Genomic DNA, 14,299 nt, shown 5'->3' with positions numbered 1-14,299 from the left:
TAAATAAACCCTACACTATTTAATTTTTATAAATAAATTCAAAAAAAGACAGCTGGCCCATTGAATTTAATTTTGATTATTAAATTACTTTGATGTCATGTTGAGTGTTTTGAGGTTTTTTCAATGAGGTTTTGGAGTTGGGCTTGTTTTAAGAAATTGATGACAGTTTTGTAATTTATAGGAAGTTCGAAGTCTCTTTGTTATGTTGTAAATAGACTTTTGGTGTGTCTCTATCTCTAAAGTTTATTTCATTTAGTTTTTTTTGTAAATAATAATTTGGGTCCCTATATTGGGCATAATAGTGAAAACTCACAAAATAAAATTCTTACAAAACTTTTTATCAACTCAATTTAAAAAAAAAACTTGGATTTAAGGGATTAATCAAGTTTTGAGCCTTAAGCTTTGTAATTTTGAGCCCAATAGTTGTTCTAATTCACAACAAAAATTTAAAGAAAAAAATAAAATTAGGTTTTCTCTTACTGCATTTTTTCTTCCCAAACACCACAACCCCTTCCCCCAAATTTACTTGCCATTTGAAAAAAAGGCTCATAAGAAGAAATGGCAGTATTGTCAAATGCTCGGATGGAGCCATATCTCCCCTAGCTAGAAAATTGTATTGTGATTGACTACAGTAACTTGCATCACCACCAACAACAAAAACATGGTAACCAAATCCCCATCAATTACTAAAACCGCACTTAGGCACAGGCCATCGGTAAGATAGGTCGCAGAAATTATGAGATGATGTGAAAAATATTGTCCTTTTTTTCTTAAAAGAAATTGTTCATTAAAATTAAACAAAAGAATCAACTTAATATGTTAGGTCATCTCTAGTTGTGGCTAAATATAGTCGATGGCTATAAAGTTATCCTTCCAAAATATTAAATTTTAAAAGAATAGTGTAGGGCTAAAATTTTTCATTTCCAACCATGTATGACTATATTTTAGAATTTTAGCCATAAAAAAACTTTCACTTTTGGAAAAAGCCAAAGCTTTTTCAAAAAAGACAGAAAAACCTCTCGACTTTCAAATCAAAGACATGCAAATGTAAAGGATTCATTAAGAAATCCAAAAATAAATAAGGGCAATTTTGTCCATTTTGACTTCTTTTAAAAAATTTCTCTCTCCTTTGGGTTTTTCCAAAGTCTCCATTTTATTATTGTAAGAAAAACTATGGTATAATACTCATACAATCCATTACTATGTACTGTTTAGATGGGGCCCGACTTACGTCACTTAGAGGTTAGGCGAGGTCAGCCCTTTTTTTTTAATTTAAAAATTTATAAATTCGAAAAAATTCCTTCTTTCACAAACTTTCCTTCATCTTTTTCTATTTAAATTTATTTTTAGAACAAGAAAAAATATAATCATAAATCTATACATGTGCTGACACGTGGATGTCAAAATTCCTAATCCAAAATATTTTTCTCTTCTAAAATATATTTTAAATAGGATATGAATAGTAGTTTAATTAAATTAATTAATTAATTTACATAATATACTAAAAATGATTAAAATATTAAATTTACCCCTTTATTACTAGAGACGATTAAAATGTAGCATGATACCATTACCATTCTTTATAAAATTATTTTTTAGAGGGCTAAATGTTACCCTCCCCACCCGGAGATGGCTTAAGTGAGTAGTAGAATGAATGTTTAATAAATGGATGATGTCGTATTACTTGTTTAATAAAATCATAAAGGAATAGAAACAATTGTCGTTTATGTTTAAACCTTAAGACTCGAGTAAACGACCCGTGGCTGGTGCTTTCGCCAGTTTATAGTTAGTTCCCCCGGGGCGATCTGCCCACGAGCAGCAGGATCCGAATTCGAAATGACCCAAACTTCGTAAAAGACACAAATACCCTCGAATAGATACAACCAAGAAAAGGGTGATTGGGCAAAAGAAGAAAAGGGCACAGAATTTCACAAACAACGGCAGCCCAAAGCCTTTCAAAACCAAATCAAATCGAAGCCACCAAAACCTTCGGTCTCAAACCCAAAAAACCCCAAAGTTTTCTCTCTCTCTCTCATCAATTTGTCTTAAGACCTCCTTTTCCTTCTTCTTGAGCTGAGAGTTTCAGAGACCTGGCCATAGCTCTAGCTCCAGCTCAACTCTTTCGTTTTCCAATTCCGTCCTTCAATTTCAAATCTTTTTGATTCCCCGAAAGCCCTTTTCTTTTTTCGTTCAAACATGCCCATCCCTAACTGATACAGCAGAAGCAGCCGAAACGCCGCCGTATAAACGAAGATGATCGTGAGAACGTACGGTCGTCGCAAGGGAGGCATTCCTAGAACTTATTCCGACTCAACGTTAAACGACGCCGTTCACGACGACGACGACAGCAACGACCCCTTCGGATTTTCTGTGTCTCAACCTCAAGAAAGCTCCCAAGGCCACCTCTACAGCAGTCTTAATTTCTCATCTCAAGACTCCTCTTCCCAGTGGGCCCACTTTGATTCGGACCCCTACGTCCCCGAGGACTCTTTGAAGCGCTCCTCTTTCGACGGTCCGGTAAACGGCGCCGTTAGGAGGTCCAAGAAAGCCAAGACTCGAAAGGAGGTGGTCAAGAACTCCAGGCCGCCGTCAATTCTCGCGACGTCGACTTTGATGGAGGCACAGGAATTTGGGGAGATGATGGAGCATGTGGACGAGGTCAATTTCGCTTTGGATGGGCTTAGGAAGGGTCAGCCAGTTCGGATCAGAAGGGCTAGCTTGTTGTCCTTGTTGTCTATCTGTGGCACGGCTCAGCAGAGACGGCTTCTCAGGACGCAGGGGTAGGTTAGGTTGATTTAACTACTTTTGGATGGGTTCTTGGATTAAAAAAATTCGATTTTGGAAATGGGGTTATGTCAAATGTCAAGAATTTCTTGATGGGTAATGGTAATGTTAGTTTCAGTCGTTCTTGATGGATATTTGATTTTTGGATACGTGGGGTGTGCGAATTAGAAGTAGTTCTTGAAAGGCATGTGGCTTGGAGATATGTGTCTCTGTATTTTAAGTCCATCTTGATTGGGTTTTGAGTTTTAAATGAGGTTTTGGAGATGTGCGGTTAGAGATGCGTAGAATTTATTTGAAATTTGCTTACCGAGTGTGTGGATGACTTGCTGTGTTGAATGTATCTAGGGTCACATGATAATGTATTAGAAAATTATATTTGATTGCTAATTTTTTTCATCTCAAAGTATCAGGTGTTTTGGCATATCATTTAGGGTCTGTTTACTCCAATAATCTAGAAACTATGTAGTGAGTGCCTACTAGAAATTGTCGTTCACAAGTTTTTGCAAAGTCCTTCTCTATCCAAATTGCTGTTTCATGTTTGGGGAATACATTGATCTGAAGTGCCTTGTTTTCAGGATGGCAAAAACAATAATCGAGGCTATATTGGGTCTCAGCTTTGATGATTCACCCAGCAATCTGGCTGCCACAAGTATTTTCTATGTTTTGACAAGCGATGTAAGTCACTTAGTTTATTGACAAGTGATGATTCTAATATGATCTTCTGAGTTATTTTGGCTTGTTTTCTGGTGCATCCCGGTACTACTCGTGTCTGCTGTGATGCTTCAAAAGTATATATGCATTAATGAAGTTCCTTTTTCTCTTAATAATGATCCTAAAGGTTTGTCACCTCTCACTATTGCAGGGTCAGGATGATCACCTTCTGGAATCACCAAGCTCTATTAATTTTTTGATTAGGTTTTGCAAACCAATTGTCTCAAACACTATTGAAGATAAAGCACCTAAAATTGGACGGAAGCTTCTAGCATTGCGTATGGGTGCTGACATCTCGCAATGTACCACGAAAAGATTAGACTCCAGCTCTGCTGCCATCTTTTCCAAAGTTCAAGAAATTCTTGTAGGTTGCAAGGAATTGAAACCAAGTTGTGCGGATGATGGTGAAATGGGAAAGCCAGAGTTATGCCCAAAATGGATAGCTTTGCTGACTATGGAGAAAGCTTGCTTATCCACTATTTCTCTTGAAGGTCTGGTTCTGTGTTGAAGCTGATGGTTTTCTGATTATGATACACATTGTTACATTTTATTAAGTCTGGATCTCAAGCATTAGTTAGATTGTTTGTGAACGAGAAATCTAGGCATGAGATTGATGCTTCCTATTGGTTGTAAAGAGCAAAGTAATTTATAAGTAAGAACTTCAAATTCTGTGATGTTTCTTGGTTAAGTTCTTGTCAAACTTTTAGCTGGGGTTTTGGATAGTGCAAATCATTACATAAACTGCTTTTCAATTTTGTTCACTATCCACTATGCAGTCTAGTATATGCAATGTAGAGGGTACAGTTGCAACATTCTGATATTCCCGATGACTATGCGTTAAATTTTCAAATTGTTCTTTCTTAACCCTTTGGGATATGTCAGTAATTATCATGTGTTTCTTTATCTTTACATCTGCATTATTTTCGCTTTCCGGTTTGATTTGTCCCTGATTGGTTCATTTCTTAATTGGACTGTGCTTTCAGAAACCTCTGGTACAGTAAGGAAGTCTGGGAGCAACTTTAAGGAAAAATTACGAGAGCTTGGAGGTCTTGATGCTGTCTTTGAGGTTTCCGTGAGTTGCCATTCCGATATGGAGGTGTGAGCCTGTATGTTTGTTTGATCTCATTGTCTGTTTCATTATATTGGAAGAAATACCAAGGGGCCATAATACTTCAAACAGTTCTGAGAGATACTTACTACTCCTGCTTCAATAATAATTTATATGAGAAGTTGTGGTTCCCTATGTAAATCATAAATTTCTGTGAAGAAATAATGCATGTAATGGGAAAGAACAGCAATAACACCATGCAGCCTTACTCCATCCAGTTTAATAGAGATGCAAGTTTCTTGTGTTCTTTCACGTATATATTTCTTTAGTTTATTGATGAACTATGACACCAGATTAGTAGCTTTACAGTAATAATGAACAGTTATCTATCTGCCCTCCGTTATCGTCAGCTTATTTATTGTTCATCATCGTTCCTGATTTTCTTGAGTAGTTATGTATGCTAATGACATCACTGTTCAGTCACTGCTTTATCAATTCAATATCTACTTTTGAAGTTTTGTTTTTTCTTTCCTTATTACATGTGCATCATGCGTTTTGAGTTGTGATAAGTTGGTAACCAAACAAAGTAGTCATTAAATAATTGTTTCCCCTGTATCCTCTCTTGGTTTTCCATTCAAAACCTGGGGTTTATGGTACTCAATTGTTAGTTGGGAAAATGTATATTTTTTGAAGTGCATGTAATTAATATGCAGGGTTGGTTAAAAGATAGCTCGCCTTCTGCATGGGAAAAGGAAATTGACATGGTGCGGAGCCTGGTTCTGCTTTTGAAATGTTTGAAGATTATGGAAAACGCCACGTTCCTGAGTAAAGAGAATCAGGTATGTTTAGATGTGATTTAGGGTCAGTTAGTTGGACACACACACACACACACACACACACACACACACACTCTCTCTCTCTCTCTCTCTCTCTCTCTCTCTCTCACATATAAAATGATTTATTTTTCTTTCTCTTCAGTTTGTAAAATTCACACTGCATACAAACTCAAACTGATACTGCATTATGATGTTGGGTTATTATTATTAATAACTATTGAAAGTGGAAATAAAACTTTGCATCCATGCTTTCTTAACAGAGCCATTTGCTAGGAATGAAACGACACTTGGATCCTGCAGGAAATCCCGTGTCTTTTACAGAACTTGTTATAAGTGCCATCAATATTCTATCAGGTAACTTATAATCTCTGGAGTTACTGATGATTCTTACTCTTTTTGGCTTTCTAATAATTAATGCATTGTTTCCTAGGTCTTTATCTACATAAAAATTTCTCTTCTGCCTCCAATGATGAAAAGTCTTTAAATCTTTCTAATGGGAGTAAAAATGCTTCTGAGAAGAGCTCCGATGTATGTCAGGGCAGCCAATTTTTGCCCACTGCTCGCTCTGTATATTCTATATCCAGTTCGGAAACTACCAGCACCTCCATGACTGATACTTATTCAGTGAAGACGGGACTCAATTCTTCCAGATATGGTTCATCCAGTGGTACATCAAGGCATTTAAATGGTGGAACCGGTACATTTAGCTGTGCTTCTAGGAAGGATGCTGGTCTCAGTCAGAGATCCTATATTTCTGAAGACTCCAAAATTGATCTTTCTGAGAGTCAAGATCCTTTTGCATTTAGCTATGATGATTCCCGGAAACGTTCTGGTCTCAGTCAAAGATCGTATGTTTCTGAAGACTCCAAAATTGATCTTTCACAGGAGAGTCAAGATCCTTTTGCATTTGATGAAGATGATTTTAAACCTTCCAAGTGGGACCTATTATCTGGCAAGAAAAAGATATCTCTATCGCAACAGAATGAGGCAGCATACAGAGAACTTGATAACACTTTGCAGCTGATTATGAGCCAAGAAGCATCAAGTAATGGAGAAAACCATCTGGCACATGAGACATCCTATTCAGGGGCTGTTGGTAGAGAAGGTTCCGGTCTTCTAGCGGACTGCCTTCTTACTGCTGTCAAGGTAATTCCACAATCCGATATTTTAAACCTCTTTAGGGGTGAGGTTCTGGGCAGCTTATGGGCATTGGTTTTTATGCTGATTTTAGAGATTATTGTCATTCTTCTATAAAGTTGGATTTGTTAGCAGCTGTGACGTGAGACTAGATTTTTCGAATTTTGAGTCTTTTCTGACTTACCATTATTTGAGTGGTCTTTTATTGTATTTTCTCTTTTCTCTTCAGGTTGTGAATTCCTTATGCACTCTTTGTAATTAGTTTTCCTACTTTAATAAAATTCTGTTTCTCTAAAAAACAATTGCTAGATGCTTTGTGTTGGATGATATGTAGGTGTAGGGTCCCTTTCTCTGAACCTTAAGATATATCTTTGGTTACTGTTCGCATGATTTAATTTTGTCTCTCAACAATGACTTATTCAATTATTCTCAGTGTAACTTTTATGTTTATTAATACTCATCAGGTGTTTGAATAATAGAAGAATGCTGTTTCCATTAATTGCAACCCCATCTAGATTCTTCTTACAGGTGAAGCCATTGAACTGTATAAACTCATAAATGTCTTTCTTGGCAGGTTCTGATGAACTTGGCAAATGATAATCCTGTTGGCTGCCAGCAAATTGCTGCCAATGGAGGACTGGAGACCTTGTCTTCTTTGATTGCCAACCACTTCCCTTTGTTCAGCTCATTATCATCTCCCTTCAGCGAGAGAAGTGAGAATACTTCAAGCGTTGAACTTGGCCATCAGAATAATAGACATCTTACTGATCAAGAGCTAGACTTTCTTGTTGCTATTTTGGGCCTGCTTGTGAACTTGGTTGAGAAAGATGGCCAAAACAGGTAACTTGGATTCTCCATTTTTGTCCAGCTGTTTATGCATTTCGTTCTTCAAGCTTTTGTTATTGGAACAATACATTGTTACCCTTGTACTCTATTCCCCCTTAACAACCAACCTTCCTTTACATTTTGGACAGTGAGCATTTTAATTGTTTTCCCTGTGTGTTCATATTTAACCTCAATTTGTAAATCAACTTAGAGAACCCATTACCATGGTTGGTCCAATGAAATGGAGTCCTTGGGAGGGTAGAAAATATATTGTAGGGAAGAAAACACCAAACTCTGTTATATTTTGTCATCTTCAACATTTCCCCTGTATTCCAAGCCAGTCCTAATTTCATCATTGGGCCACTTGTATCTCAATAACTTCAGACAACGAAAGATGCTATATAATTATTGACACCCTAGTACCTGTGCTGCAGATTAAACAGTAGTTTCTTGTATTTTTTTGTATATTCATACTGGCACATTTTATTACTGTCACGCTTTTAATTTATAATGGTGTTCCATCCAGATCACGGCTTGCAGCAGCTAGTGTTCATGTACCTAGTTCAGAAGGGTTTGAAGAGGAGAGCCGCAAGGATCTAATTCTGCTTATCTGCTCTATTTTCCTTGCCAACCAAGGTGCAGGCGAGGGAGGTGCAGAAGAAATGATTTTGCCAGTGGGTGACATGTTCTTATTTTCTATAAAAATATCCGCTTCGTTGTCTTAATTGTGATTTCTTTTGAAAACACAAAGGCCTGTCTTCCAAAACAAAAATGAGAAATTGAATTTTTCCTTTCCAAGGTCAGAGAGTGGAGCATTTGTATTCTTAGAATCAGCCCATACTAGATAGTTTCTACTTTCCAAAAACATAAACCATTTTGCAAAATGTAACGAACAGGCTCTCTGTTTTTTTTTACATATTTTTGTTATTTCTATGTTTTGGGTGTCTCGTCTACTTTCAATATTCTGGGGTGTTCTACTACTTTAGTGTTTACTAGACATCTGATCATAGTCTTCTAATTCTGGTTTTGTTGTTTTTGTACAGAACGACGAGGCAGCTGTATTACAAGGGGAACAAGAAGCGGAGAAAATGATAGTGGAAGCTTATTCTGCCCTTCTTCTAGCATTCCTTTCAACTGAAAGGTTGGTTTGTTTTCTCTCTTTCTGTGTATCAAGCTTCTTTGACATATCCTCAATGCAAAATTTCTTTGCTGTCCGCAGCAAGAGCATACGTGATGCGATTGCTGACTGTCTCCCAGATCGCAGCCTGGCTATCCTAGTACCTGTGTTGGACAGATTTGTGGTATGTGTTTTAACTTCTGTTCTTTTTCAGTAACGAAAATACCCTATTTTTTATTTTAAAAAAAGTCTAAAATATAAAAAATTGTCCGGAGGGTCTTTCTATTTCTTCACCTCATCATGGGGCCACCTGTTGGACTTTGGCCAAAAACAGCAATGGCCTATAGTCTGCCCAACTGCATGGTCTTCCTTCAAGGAGTCTTTATCAAATTACCCTGTTTTTCTGGTCAACTGATCTCAGCATCTTCTGCACTGTATTGCGGCATGCTGTCGGGAACCAAATCTGTAGTTGGTGCTATAAAGTCCTTCCAACAAACTCGAAATAATTTATTGATAATCATTCCGGGAGATGAAAATGCATAACGTGTGGTCTATGTAACATGGAAAAGTTTGATAATGGTGCACATAGTTTGTTCACTAATGGCAACTTTGATTTCTTCTTCAGGCATTCCATTTGACGTTAAACATGATATCTCCAGAGACTCATAAAGCTGTGAGCGAAGTAATTGAGTCATGTAGGATACGATGAGAGGAGCTTCCTTTCAGAGATGGAAATCCTGTACAGATTTGGCTTTCCTTTCAGATAAATTGTTTACCCAACGCCATGACACTCATAAAGTTGCGATTTCAGCTGCATGCGCACTATCGAATCGATCTGACTGCAGGCTTGTTTGCTTGTATTTTTTCTTCTTTTTGGCCCCGCCTTTATGCTATTATTCTTTTGAATCTTTTTAGTTTTTCACCATACTGGAGCAGGCAAGAGAGACATACTTGTATACGAAATATGATAGCTTAATGAAAATGTCTTACTTTCGTCGGTAGTCCATGTGTGTGATTAGCAATTTTTGTAACTCTTCTTCTCTTTTTTAAATGTCAGCAATTCTTCCAGAGTTTCTTTCATGGTTTCTGAGCAACGTGGTGTGGACGCTACATTTTTATTGCCATCTTCAGAACCTCCTCCACAGCATTAGCATATCATGAGCAAAATATTTTTCCACAAGCAACTAACTAGAGGGTCTTAAACTCAAACAGTGATCAATTAGAATCAGAAAATATAGAATAATGCATATGACATGATGGCAATGGCATTGCCGTTTTCACCATACTAATTTACAAAAGCCTAAACCAAAAAATATAGGATGCTACACCATCATCAATTGTGCTTCTAAGTCTTAAGAATATGGGATGCTACACCATCATCAATTCTAAAGTCCAAACCAAAAAATTGAATTTGACAAAAAGAAAAATAGGTTTTACAAATGAGTATTTTAGCGTGACATATTATACAAATATCCATATATGGCCTATTTATACAGAAAAAACCCAAACTAGCCACTTGTCATTTTCTAATTTGTTTTTATTAAATTTTTAACAAAACAATGGTTTCAAGCTTAAATCGAATCAAGAATTCTATAATGAGGGCCTTATATATGACCCTTAGGTGAGGCCCTATCTTTTAACTATTGGATCAAATTGATTAGCCTAATCTAATAGTTAGAAAATAAGAATGACTCTAAATTGAATAGAACCGATTGGACCAAATTCGATTTTTATAGTGGAGGGAACCATATCGAGCCATTTCGCACCATGCCCATGCCTAATTGAAACCACTACAACAAATGTGGACTTAAGTCCAATTCATTATACATTGCTGGGTTTTGGTTCCTCAGAATTACAGAACAGCCCAAATGAAGGATCCAACAAAATCTAGCTAAAACAAGTTTAAAAAGGACCCCAGGTGAAATAAGATTAGGGCCTGGCGTTATTATGTACCTGCACTGACTCTCCTGCCGACGTTGTATGGTTAAAGTTCGAAAAATCGGCCTAGGTGCTAGGCGGCCGCCTAGGCGGGCCCTTCTAAAAAAAAATAAAAAATTTCCCTCCGTATCGTTGGAAACTTAAACTTGTCCGACTCCCACCGAACTAGTCGTTGGTTTGTCGACGGCATCAAACAGTCGAACGACGGTGCTTTGATGCGTCTTCTAACCCAAAGCCAAAATGAATTCGTCGTCGTCATCAATCACATAGATAAAAGTCACAACTTTCTTTCCCTTTCCGGCTTTCCTTCCCTTCTTCTGGATGCATCAAACCCATCGAATTATGAATTTTTTGAAGTACGAAAGCATAAGATCCGAAGGGGAAAAATAAATATGCAAATAAGAGAAATTCGTTTTATTCTTTATTTTTTTAAATAAAGCTTTTGGCTTGGATTTGATTTGATTGATTCGGTGAAGCAAAGCAAAAAGATATTGGAGAAGATCGGGTTGCCGGCAAAGCCATCATTGAGAGGGAATACTTGGGTGGTTGACGCCTCACACTGTCAGGAATGTACTTCTCAGTTCACCTTCATCAATCGCCAGGTTCATTTTTTCTCCTTCCCTCCATCTCCGATCCAATGACCCATCTATGAGTTCTTGACAAGTTCTTTTGTTTCTTCATTACCCATGCCTCAAAATCTATGCTTTTTAAATTTTATATGTGAACTCAACCGTGATTTCAATACTGCGCTTTGTGGCTTTCCATTTTGAACCTTGTGGAAACCGTAGATTGTTTATTTTGTACAGGCCCATGCTTATTTAGTTTAAGAATTTATTGGGGATTTATAGTTTGTGTTGTGCAAAGAAATAGGTTCTAATTATATAAAGGGTTTGTTATCCAACTTGAGCTTATTTGCAGGTTATTCTAGGATTGAATGTGATATTTCTTTCTAGTCTCTGGGTCTTTTTCTGATTCTTGATTATATGCAATGTGGAATTTCAGCATCATTGCCGGAGGTGTGGGGGCTTGTTTTGCAACAGCTGCACCCAGCAAAGAATGTTTTTTACGCGGGCAAGGTGATTCGCCTGTGCGCATTTGTGAGCCTTGAAAAAAGCTAGAAGAAGCAACACGCTTTGAGAGACATGGGTACCATCTTGATTCCTTCTAAGGTTGTTAGTTCATTTGTTGTTGCGTTGAAAATTTGTGGGTTCTGTCACCAGTTTTTCTAGTTTTGTGCTTCGGCCACATGCTTTTTTGCTGAATTATGGTAGACAGATTTTTTTGCACTTGCATCATTTTAATGGCAGACAGAAAAAGATTGAATTACTCTACCTTTTGATGGTACCTTATGTATCAAACCTCTTAACTTTCTGTGCAGGCAGTTTGAAGTTGACATCAAAGCCTGAGGATGAAATTCTGAACCAAAGTGAGAGAAGTGAGAATACTTGAAGCATTGAACTTGACCATCAGATCAGAGTAATAGACATCTTACTGATCAAACACCCTTGATTGATATAGAGGAAGCATGAGGTTAACATATCAAAATTTTATACACCCATGAGAGGAGCTTCGGAAATGGAAATCCTGTACAGATTTGGCTTTCCTTTCAGATAGATTGTTGTTTACCCAACGCCACGACACTCATAAAGCTGCAATTTCAGCTGCAAACTATTGAACTGACTGTAGGCTTGTTTGCTTGTTTGCTTGTATTTGTTCTTCTTTTTGGTCCCTCCTTTATGCTATTGTTCTTTTGTGTCTTTCTAGTTTTTCACCATACTTGAGCAGGCAAGAGACATACTTGTATACGAATATGATCGCTTAATGAAAATGAATTTCGTCCATAGTCCATGTGATTAGCATTTTCTTAAAAGGCGGGAATTCTCTCATGGGCCAATCTAAATATTTTTCGCAAGCAAATTATAGGCTCTTAAACTCACACACAGTGATCACCCAACAACAGAAAACTGGAACAATGAGTATCATGGCATTTGCCTTACTGTAAGTATTTGATAAACATTCAAACACTACATGCCACAACAAATTCCAAAGTTTGTTTTATGTATAAGATTCTACACCCAATTGCATCATTTCCCCAAGGTTTCACATAGACCTCTGCAAGCCATGGTTAATACTTCTTCTTTGCCAATCAAATGTGCTTTCCAAGGAAGGTGATGATCAGCTGATTAACCTCTTCTGGTGATTGTTCCTGCACGAAATGCGTTCCTTCAGGCAGAAATACAATCTCCAACTTGGGGACGAATTGTTTCACCTTTCCACTGTTTATATAATCCTCCATCCCTGGAAACTTGTTCACATAATCCTTGCCTCCCATTATGAAAAGCGCTGGAGCTTTAACAATGGGATCTGTTATGCCGGGGTCTTCTCTAAGTGCCCTGTCAATAACAAGAATGTACTTACAACTCGGTCAAATTAGCATACTATGAAGAGCCCTTTGGTCACTCATAAGTGAATCTATGATCAATCGCATTACCTATATGGAACTTGCAGAGCAGTTTGAAAGCCCGATTTCTCATACAAAGCTCCATATGCTGCAAGATCTTCCTCCGTGAACCAAGGGGGAAGAGGGGTAGATGGATCCACCAAGTCCATGATCTCCTGGTTTTCTGCAGCTATGGGGATTTCACTTCTGGAGAACAGGATGTAAACATTCCGGACAACTGTTTTCGCATCAAGTCGCCCAAAATCAGCCTCTGCCCTGCCAGGCTCCTACAATAGAGGTAACAGTTAGTTGCAAACTCTCAAGCAAGTCGTGCTTGTGCAGACACTGAACAGATAACCAAGACCAACTAAATGCACACAACACCTGCCATCTTGAAATGTAGAAACCTTCAGGGAGGAGTTTCTCGAATGCACGAGGGCCTGGCGGCACGTACGACACTCCCATTGTCACAACTCCCAAGACCCTCTCGGGGTGTAGCAGAGCAAATGTATATGCTGGCCGAGGTCCAAAATCTTTTGCGATGAGAAAAACCTGTGTAAAATTTATGAGTGAGCAGACCAAAGTGTTACATTGCATCTGAACAGGCAATCAATTATCTTATTCTCAGTGCATAATTTGATTGATATGTTCAGGCAATATTAAAAAGTATAAGAGATCCCAACAAATATATCTGCAAAATGTAAGAGAGAGAGAGAGAGAGAGAGAGAGAGAGAGAGAGAGAGAGAGAGAGAATGAAGTTGGTACCTTAGGAATAGCAAGGGAATCAAGAATTCCAAGGAGGTCACTGACAAGGTCACGGTAGGAGGTCTTATCGGGTTGGGGAGGCGAGTCGGAGAGTCCGTATCCACGGTAGTCGGGCGCGATGGCCCGGAAGCCGGCGCGGGCCAGAGCAATCATCTGGTGCCGCCACGAGTACCAAATCTCCGGGAAGCCGTGCAGGAACACGACCACGTTGGAACCTGTAACACAAGAGAGAAAGCACCACCAAGTCCAACGACGGCGGCGTTCGATCGATCATTTGAAGAAGAATGAATACGGTGTACCGTAAGGACAAAGTATGTTGGTGGATGGTTTCTGACCTGTTCCGATGTCGGCTACGTGGAGCTTTAGGCCTTGTACGGTTATGTACTTGTGCTGAATTTCCTCCATTTCAGACAAGATAGAGCTCAGTTCAGTTCAAGTTCGGAGGCTAATGATAGTCTTAACCAAAAGAAGACTTAAACAGGACAAATTCCTTTTTATCGTTTTTGGTTAGTATGATAAGAACTGGGGATTTGACCAAAAAAAAAAAAAAAAAAACTTGGGATGTTTGCCGGCCCAGAAGAAATAATTAAATAAAAGTAAATTTAGGTTTTACCCATAAAAAAACTTTCACTTTTGGAAAAAGCCAAAGCTTTTTGAAAAAAGACAGAATAACCTCTCAACTTTCAAACCAAAGACAT

At 38.1% G+C, this 14,299-nt stretch overlaps 2 protein-coding genes and 1 long non-coding RNA gene across 3 annotated transcripts; 2 read left to right on the top strand and 1 right to left on the bottom strand.

Annotated features, from left to right (window-relative positions):
* Positions 1,913-9,526, top strand: LOC18781514. Its single transcript, XM_007214549.2, has 12 exons — positions 1,913-2,780; positions 3,360-3,459; positions 3,647-3,986; positions 4,479-4,591; positions 5,257-5,382; positions 5,640-5,733; positions 5,810-6,525; positions 7,091-7,356; positions 7,868-8,015; positions 8,385-8,482; positions 8,561-8,642; positions 9,084-9,526. Exons 1-12 carry the CDS (start codon positions 2,254-2,256, stop codon positions 9,165-9,167), a joined length of 2,694 nt encoding a protein of 897 aa, XP_007214611.1. The 5' UTR covers positions 1,913-2,253; the 3' UTR covers positions 9,168-9,526.
* On the top strand, positions 10,287-12,153 carry LOC18778450. Its single transcript, XR_002271449.1, has 3 exons — positions 10,287-10,998; positions 11,399-11,565; positions 11,775-12,153. It is a non-coding gene; the product is annotated as an uncharacterized LOC18778450 (long non-coding RNA).
* Positions 12,317-14,086, bottom strand: LOC18779693 (AB hydrolase superfamily protein YfhM). Its single transcript, XM_007211599.2, has 5 exons — positions 13,937-14,086; positions 13,602-13,816; positions 13,221-13,388; positions 12,888-13,123; positions 12,317-12,789 (listed from the first exon to the last, which is right to left on the bottom strand). The coding sequence occupies exons 1-5, from the start codon at positions 14,004-14,006 to the stop codon at positions 12,543-12,545; spliced, it is 936 nt and encodes a 311-aa protein (XP_007211661.1). The 5' UTR covers positions 14,007-14,086; the 3' UTR covers positions 12,317-12,542.

The sequence above is a fragment of the Prunus persica genome, chromosome G4 (assembly GCF_000346465.2).
Source record: "Prunus persica cultivar Lovell chromosome G4, Prunus_persica_NCBIv2, whole genome shotgun sequence".
Taxonomy (NCBI): domain Eukaryota; kingdom Viridiplantae; phylum Streptophyta; class Magnoliopsida; order Rosales; family Rosaceae; genus Prunus; species Prunus persica.
Note: the sequence above shows the minus strand (reverse complement) of the source record. Positions and strands in the feature narration are given on the sequence as shown.